General features: G+C 35.4%; 2 protein-coding genes across 3 annotated transcripts; one reads left to right on the top strand and one right to left on the bottom strand.

Moving 5' to 3' along the window:
* Positions 4075–5215, top strand: LOC104702858 (transcription factor MYB44-like). The gene has a single exon (XM_010418778.2). It carries the CDS (start codon positions 4159–4161, stop codon positions 5071–5073), a length of 915 nt encoding a protein of 304 aa, XP_010417080.1. The 5' UTR covers positions 4075–4158; the 3' UTR covers positions 5074–5215.
* On the bottom strand, positions 5109–8730 carry LOC104702859 (probable cadmium/zinc-transporting ATPase HMA1, chloroplastic). 2 transcript variants are annotated; one of them, XM_010418779.2, is made up of 10 exons: positions 8106–8730; positions 7878–8028; positions 7614–7798; positions 7373–7519; positions 7089–7284; positions 6870–6982; positions 6543–6781; positions 6337–6442; positions 5865–6246; positions 5109–5785 (listed from the first exon to the last, which is right to left on the bottom strand). In XM_010418779.2, exons 1-10 carry the CDS (start codon positions 8595–8597, stop codon positions 5322–5324), a joined length of 2475 nt encoding a protein of 824 aa, XP_010417081.1. In that variant the 5' UTR covers positions 8598–8730; the 3' UTR covers positions 5109–5321. The 2 variants fall into 2 exon arrangements, with proteins under 2 accessions (XP_010417081.1, XP_010417082.1); XM_010418780.1 differs by having other exon boundaries at positions 7878–8021; positions 8106–8195.

The raw sequence follows: 9112 nt of genomic DNA, 5'->3' as shown, positions 1-9112 counted from the left end.
TTATACCACACTATCTGAAAAGCTCAACTGCACTTTCCTTGCTACTTGATTTGGTTTTCTGAATAATAGTAAAATTACGTGAAATACATAAAGATTCAGTTTAATTATAATAATTAGGCAAAATATGTAATAACTATTTTTTTGTTAGACTTTAAAATGACATTATGACAGGATAACCAAACACAAAAATCTCACCTATATTATCGAGTTGACGTTGACGACAACCTGCCTTCAATTGCAAAGTGTAAGCTCACAAATGAATGAGCTGTCTCTTTGACTTCTAATGCCCCCATGAACAATGGAGACAGAACACACAGACACGCCAATCTAGTTTTGTTATCTTCTTCGTTACTTAGATCAATATATTTTACAGGTTTTCTAATCACAAAATTATCGAGACAATATCGTTACAAGAATCTCCTACTTTGGATTAATAGGATATAATCAATTAACAAAAGGAATGTGCACACCAGCACATACATCGAACCTGAAAACAAAACTTTTAGAATAGTTAAAATAAACTACTTTACAAGGAAATGAGAGATAGTCACATGGTTTATTTTCGGCAGTCACATGCTTTTCTCTCGACAAAAGTAGACATTACGTCTCGATGTGAGTATATATATAATGGAATTTAGACTGACTAAGCGGAATAATTTCCTTACTCGTGAAAAAAATATAACTTAATTGAGTTACAATACATTCTCCCTCAGAATTCGTACGTAATAGAAAAATTGTACTTTTTTAAAGGAGCTTTTTTTTTCAGAATATTTCGAAGGACGTAACAGTTAATAGTGTAAAATGCTTCTCTACATCATAAACCAATACTTTTAAAAAACATCAAGGGACATAGCATCTTTAATAAGCATGAAAAACTACAATAGTCAAAATCATAAAATAACAAAAGGACAAGATACATCATACATATCATATATACTCATATTATTAACAAACGCAAAAAAAGAAGAAGGAAATGCACATAGCTATATTAGCAATCATACAACCTAGCGGAAAATCTTCTAATACAAACCCATTAAACATACAACCAAATTGAATATAAACTTAAATATCCTTTGGTTACTTTGAAAATGGAAAATAAAACACACTCAAACGCCTAAATATTTCATATGCAAAGTTATACCATTCATAAATATATACGGAAAACGTGTTAGGGTATCGAGAAAATGAGAGAGTCATTTAATCAAATCTCACGTGAAGAGAATGCTAACTTATTAAATGAGAATATACAAGTACAATTGCGGACCACATAGAGACTATATTACTTGGTCAATGACATTATTATTTGAATAAAAGAAGGATATAAAATTTTTAGCAAATATAATTAGTGGTGGTGATAATATACAATTATGGGAATTTGGTAGTAGATACGAATCCGATGGACCGGTGAGGGAAAAACCTCGATACGTATCTCCATTAATGACACCGTCTTGTTTAATATAATGTAAAGTATGTCCTAAATCTATAATTTGGGTTCGATAATTAGACAGAAACTTAAGAACTCTTTTAGGTTTCTCCTTGTTCAAATATTGTAATTGATGAAAGAGTATGATCGGGAAGCTCACGAGAAGCCCCCTTTTGGCATTGGAACATGTGCCTCGTTTCTGTGCGGTACACGGCTCATGTACGTACGGTTTAACGTATTCTCCCTTTTAGTTTTATACTGTATATTATAAACAACTAAAGAAAGAAGAAACTTTTTATTTCGACATGAATCTTTTTGAGATGTTGTTATAACTAGGAGTTTGTAGGAGAGAATTATGATTTTTAAATGATCATATGTTCTCAAAGTTATGAACCTATAGTATTAATTAAATAATATCTTCAGTTTTATCTTCGTCATCATCAGTGGCGGATCCAGAACATAATTATACATGGGCACAAACTATAAATGACAATTAATTAATAAGAATTTTTTTTTAAAACAAATCATGAAAGAGAGATCGAACCGAAGACATTAGATATAGCATGGGGCAACCTTAACCAACTCAGCTAGAAACACTATATTGGCCATAGCTATTTGCTAAATTTCTAAAATTTGTATAGAGCACGTGCCCTACCAACCTTGTGAGTAGATCCGCCCCTGGTCATGACATTATGTATGCTGTAGTTTACGAGAGATCATGTCATTATGTTCAATCTTTTTGACTTGTATAAGTAAAATCTAAGAACAATGACGTAGAATTCATGACTTTAATCAATAGTTTTGTATAATTTGGTCAAGTCCAACAACTTATCTAGTTTTTCTTTTCTTAAATAGAGTAGCTCTATTTTAGAATTTGATTTTTCCCAAACTATATTCTTTTTCAAGTGTAAAAGGTAAAACTTCTAAATTTTAGTATAACCTAGAAATAAATGACTCTAAATTTGGAGTTAAAAATGAAGATGAGTTAGAATAAATTCTTATTTTAAAATATAATTTAAAAATGAAGATCCAGATGAGATGAAAATGATCTAAATAATGTTTTATGTCTTCAAGACTAATAAAACTCGATAAAAACTTTTGATTCACAAATCAATCATAAAATTATTTATGTTTACTTATTATGTAATTAACAAAAAAAGTTCATTAAAATCATAAATAAATATTTATCAAAATTCGTTGATTTAGTTGATAATCAATGTATTTTTTTTAATCAATGTAAACTCGATAAAACTTATTAAATTTTTAGTTAACGTTGGAATCAAAATAATTAATTTTTTTTTGGGTTAAACTATAAACTTTTTTCGTATAGTGTACCATAAAATATGTAGTGAAAAAACAGAGTAATGGGTTAGGTTATCGGCAGTTGGAGAATTTGGCTGTTTTATACAACAGCCTGTCTTTTCCCTTTTAAAAATATGTTATTATTATTATAAACAAATTTTACAAAGAAACAAAATTAAGAAAAAGAGTAGTAACGATTTTCTAAACAATGTATATAAAATTAAGAAGAAAAAAAAGAATAGTAACGCTCGGCTCCTCTGATCGACATATCTTGTCGTTTTCTGCTCCGTATGTAGTTTTTTTCTTTTCCGAATATCCGAAATCTAACTGATTATATATAGAAAAATAAAGTGCTAATAATAATGACATACAGGCTGGCTTCAAAAAAGTCTCTGAAGAATCCAACCTAAAAAAAAAAACTTATTAATACTATTATTATACTGAACCTAAAACCACTTTAACGTCATCCTTATCTTCTTCTCACTTGCAAAATTGAAAAAAAAAAAAAACGAAACAAAAGAACACTCACTCAATAAGTATGGGATACTATACTTATACGTTTCTAATACGTAAATTACAATGTGACGTTTGTGTCACTGCTTTTAAAATTGATAACGAAATGTTTCTTCTTCACACACAATAATAACTAAAAACGAAACGATTTTGAATAAATGAATAAATTTATGAAAAAAAAAAACGCTCTCATGTATCTCAAAGTACCACAACTGTACTCTTCAATCTTACACACAGTTAACTATTCAACTGACACGTGTCTGATTACAGCTGTATCCCAAATCCCCTACCGTTTTTTTGGAAAGATTCTCTTATTTGATTTCAACGTCACTCTCTCTCTCTCTCCCAGACGCAAATTCCCCACAATCGCACCGCCAATCGCTAACGTGAATTGTTGTATTCAAATACATACGTTAACGTTACATCTTCATTGACATAAATTACGTACATACATAACTAATCCAATTTAGATATATTACGCAAAAAAAAAACAAAAATTAATTTTAATCAACGAGAGCAAATCCTGTTTACGACTTAAAAACAAATATTTGCTTCGGTTTAAATTTAAGTTTTCGGATTTTATCATAATAAAATCAAACGGGATATAAAATAATTCAGTTTTGTGTCTGTTTTACTTATTTCAAATTTGATTCGGTTGCAAATTTTAAAACATAAATATTAAATAATCAAAGTCACAGTTACAAATAGAAAATTAAATTAGTTAATTAAAAAAGTTCTTGTTGTTAACTAACGAGAAAAAAACTAACCGGTAGAACCGGTTACCTTTATAACCATCAGCACATCTCGTATAAATTAGTCTCTCCTCTTCTTCACACACTTATCCTCTCAAACAAACAAAGAAACGCGTTTTAAACGATCCGATTATTTTAATTAAAAAAAAAAAAAACAAAGATCCGACGATGTCTGGTTCGACCCGGAAAGAAATGGATCGGATCAAAGGACCATGGAGTCCTGAAGAAGACGATCTGTTACAAACGCTTGTTGAAAAGCACGGGCCAAGGAACTGGTCCCTCATTACCAAATCGGTCCCTGGACGTTCCGGTAAATCTTGCCGTCTCCGTTGGTGTAATCAGCTTTCTCCGGAGGTTGAGCACCGTGGCTTCACGGCGGAGGAAGACGATACCATCATACGCGCTCACGCTCGGTTCGGTAACAAGTGGGCTACGATCGCTAGGCTTCTCAATGGTCGCACCGATAACGCCATTAAGAATCATTGGAACTCTACGCTGAAGCGTAAATGTAGCGGGCAGAGAGGAGGGTACGATGGTAGTTTAACTGATGAACAGCCGTTAAAACGGACGGCGAGTGGTGGCGGTGGAGTTGGAGTTGTGTTGACGGCGTTAAGCCCGACGGGATCTGACGTCAGCGAGCAGTCTAGTGGATCTGTTTTGCCGTCTTCCCACGTTTTTAAACCGACGGCTAGAGCTGGTGGGGTTTTGATTGAGCATTCGTCGTCAGAGGAGGAGGAAGAGAAAGATCCGGTGACTTGTTTGAGTTTGTCTTTGCCTTGGGTCAAAGAGTCAACTCCGGTGAGAAGAGATACGGCAGAGTTGTTTCCGGTGAAGAGAGAAGAAGAAGAAGAAGAAGAAGAAGAGAAGGAACGAGGGATTAATGGATTCGGTGGAGGCTTTATGACAGTGTTGCAGGAGATGATCAAGACGGAGGTTAGGAGTTATATGACGGATTTGCACCTAGGGAACGGCGGTGGAAATGGCGGCGGCGGAGGAGGAGGAGGAGGAGGAGCAAGTTCGTGTATGGTGCAAGGAAGTAATGTAGGGTTTAGAGAGTTTATTGGAATAGGAAAGATCGAGTAGTGAGAAAGAGAGAAGAGCCAAATTTGTTCAATTCATTCGAAAATAAAACTTAATAAATGGATTGATTTTTGCATCATTACATAACATAAATCATATGTTCCGGAGTTGTGTGTTAATGAGATTCTTTGTGTTGTTGTAGTGATCATTGTGATCTACCAAATAGGCCAAAGTGTATATATAATCATATAAACAGTTTATACTATATATATGACACTATAGTGGTACTAGTAGTATAGAACTCTACTAGGTTACGAGTTTTGATCTATAGTGCAGGCTCCGGATACAGTGCTTAAACTATTGTGGTGGGAGATGGACCTTTTTGAGTTGATGTTGCTTATTACATTAGCTATGTCCTGTTTCCAAGACCAGGATGGATTGTTTAAACCGCGTATCGAGTTAAGGCAAACTAGTAGCGTTCCACCTTCGTGTAACAGTACTGTCAACCACAAAGGGAGAAGCCCGAGAACTGAAGGGAGTGTGGCTAAGAGTATTGAGGTTAAGGCAATAGCTACGTTTTGCTTGACTAGTGATGTTGTTTGGCGGGATTTGGCGATACAGAAAGGTATAACAGTGAGGTTGTCTTGAAGCAGTAAGACATCGGCTACTGCTATTGCTGAGGCACTTGCGCGTTGAGCAAGAACAATGCCTACAGTTGCAGCTGCTAAAGCCGGGCCATCGTTAATGCCTTCTCCCACCATGATTAGACCTCCGCCTAAAACCAAAGACAAGTCACTTGAAGTTCAGTTTTAGCTTTCTACTAGCATTATCTATTAGTAAGACGATAAAATCACCTGAATCTGTTGAGATGTTTGTGACATGATTCAGTTTGTCTTCTGGTTTTAGGTTGCAGTAGACTTCATCAATACCTACAGCATCTGCAACTCTCCTAGCACTTGACTCATGGTCTCCAGTTAACATCATTATCCTCAGTCTACCCCAGCTTTTAAGTTCCGTTATAACTTGTGATACCTCTCGACGAGGCTGATCCTCGAGGTGAATCAATGTTACCTTTTGATCAAGTGAAAGAACAGCATGAACGAAGTCATTCCCGTATAAAGAAGAATCTACAGCATTCTTGATCTTTCTTGACTCATCTTGCGATTCGAAGAGTGAAGTGATGAATTCTACTGAGCCAAGAGAAGCTTTCCGCAGTTTACTATCTTCGGTTACTGACTATATCAGAACAAAAGAAGTTGTGGACTTGTAGTGAGGGACAATATTGGATATAGACGTTACATAATCTAGAAGATAATTTTCTTGCACCTCAATACAGTTAACTGTAGCAGTAAGGCCTCTACCGGGAAAATACTCAAAGCTTTCAACAGAAACACTAGGGAGGTCCTTCCCAACACTGTGGTCTACCATGGCTCTGCAAATATATGGAACATGTCATTAACAACAGAGAGCTTTATTAAAGTCTTGTATGTTACTACTAGAATTTGGGAAAACAGATGTCTAACAAGCAATACCTTCCAATAGGATGCGTGGTACCTTTCTCCATTGCAGCTGCTACAGCTAATGCTTCCTTTTCACAATTTGGCATACAACAAGGATTTACACTTGCATTATATCCTGCTTCATGCCCATAAATGGGTTCAATTGCTTTGCATGTAAGGCCTCCTGTTGTCAAGGTCCCGGTTTTGTCAAAACCAATAGTATGACAAGATGCTAAAGCATCCAGAACCTGTCCACCTTTCAGCAATATCCCCTATAAAAAGTACACAGATTATGGGTGTTAAAATATTTACAGAGCCAAAAAAGATGAAACTAGATAGACTACTTGTAAGATAAATTACCTTTCTTGCACAAGAACTAATAGCAGTAGCATAAGCCAATGGAGCAACTGCCAATGCACACGGTGATGCCGCCACCATAAATCCCAATGCTCTATAAACAGATCCTCTACTTACTATATCATCAGAAGAAAAAAAAAACACAAATCAAAGTCACTAACCATATCAAGAAAAGTAGGAAAATGATCACTTAAATCAAAATTTTCCAAAGGATCATTCTACCTGTGGTGCCAAGAAATGGCCATTTGAACAAGATTGGACCAATGAAGGCAATAGCAACTGATAAAACAACCACCACCTTGCTGTAAATCTCACCAAACTCATCAAGCCATCTCTGAAGTTTTGGTTTATTAGAGTGTGCTTCTTCAGTCAACTGTAGAATCTTATTAAGTGTCGACTCACTCCATGTCTTTGTAGCCTGCTCATACTCCATTGAACAAAAATAACCTTGAGACTTCTAAATAAACGCAAGCTAAATTACGTTTGGTCAAATATTATTATATTACCTTCACAATAATTCTGCCATTCAAAGTTCTTGCACCACCAGGCACTTTATCTCCAGCTTTTGCTTCCAATGGCTTCACTTCCCCAGTCAAATGCTCAATTGTTATAGTTGCATTGCCTAGATATACTTGGCAATCCACAGGCACAACCTAAAAATTCAAAGCAAGCTAAAATGTATTAACTATTAAGAAATTTCCAAGAAACTGAAAGCAAAAAGAGATAAGAGTTTCGTTTCACACAGACCTCACCAGTTCCTACCAAAATATAGGATCCAACTTGTACATTGTGCACATTAACGCTTTTATACGAAAAATCGAAGAAGTTTGGTACATTGGCATCGTTCACATCAATCACCAATGCAGAATCTGGATTACTCTCCTTCAACTCTTTAACATCCACCACGGACCGACTCGTGAAGAACTCTTCAGCTATAAACAATCTAACATTACAGACTATCAAACTTCACCAAAAACATACCAAGAAGAGTTACAAGTTTTGTAATCATACCGATGTGAGCAAGATTGAACATGACTAGAAGCAATCCTCCTTCTAAAGCATTGCCCATAAAGACAGATGCAAAAGCAGCTAGTGCCATTAAAACATGAATGTTCACTCTTCCACCAGCTATATCCATAAGTGCGTCAAGAGATGCTGAAATCTAAAAGTAACGATTCTGTTTAAGCGTTCTGTTTTGGCTAAGAGAGAAAAAAAAAACAGAGTTTAGAGAAATCTTACTCCAACAAGAGGGAAAGCAACAACGATGAAGGAGTTTTGAATTGGTGTAACGTAAGGTTTAGGGATGAAGTGAGGTGAAGCGGCGGCGGCGAGGAAGAGTACGGCGGAGGAGGTACAAAGATGGAGATGTTCTCTGAGGAAATTGGCTAAGCGAATCCATCCAATTGCTTTAGCGAACTTGGTCAATATCTTCTGAGGTTGATTAGGTACCGTGAGTTCTACGGAACAGCAATGTCGGTGATGGTGATGGTGATGATGATCGTGCTCTTCGTGGGGATGGTGATGGTGATTGTGATTATGGTGTTTGCACGTATTCGTAGCTCTGGTGAGAAGACGAAGTGATCTTCGAGTATTGGAGATAGTGGTATGGATCAGGAGATCTCTAGGGATGATTAGAGTGGTTGAGTTGAGTCGAGTGAGACGGAGAGTGGAGTTTCTACGAGAAGGGAGTTTAGTGAGAGATGAAGAATGTAGAAAAGCGGAGGATTCCATAGTCGAGGATTCGAGCTTTTTAGAAATGTCTTAGTATGAATTAAATCGCCATTGAATCTGATCTCGAAAGGTGAAAGATGAAGAAGAAGGAGGAGGAGAGTGTTGGAGTTATATGGAAAGATGTTGTAATATGGCCTCATTATGATATCTCATGACGTGGCCTCTTTGCTCTGTTTTTTTCTCTTATTAATAAAAAATCGGGATTGCCATTACATCATACTCTTTCTCTACCACATAGATGATGTTTTAGGATTTTCATATAAATTAAGAATTTTTTTTAATGTTTAGCTATAAATGCATTTTTTATTTATAATAATTTATTTTTATAATTATTAACCAATAGTAATCCATTAAACTTTTAAATTCTCATTTATTAATTCTTGAAATCCACAATTTTTTACCATTAATTGATTAAAGTAAACAGAAAATCAATGTTTGTGATACAAGAAAAAATCATAGAGTACTAATAAATTTGGTCTAATGATGTACTCTCCTAACTGTTTACCCAACTCGCA

This window comes from Camelina sativa, chromosome 7 (assembly GCF_000633955.1).
Source record: "Camelina sativa cultivar DH55 chromosome 7, Cs, whole genome shotgun sequence".
NCBI classification, from domain to species: domain Eukaryota; kingdom Viridiplantae; phylum Streptophyta; class Magnoliopsida; order Brassicales; family Brassicaceae; genus Camelina; species Camelina sativa.
The sequence above is the reverse complement of the archived record's forward strand: the minus strand, read 5'-3'. Positions and strand labels throughout refer to the sequence as shown.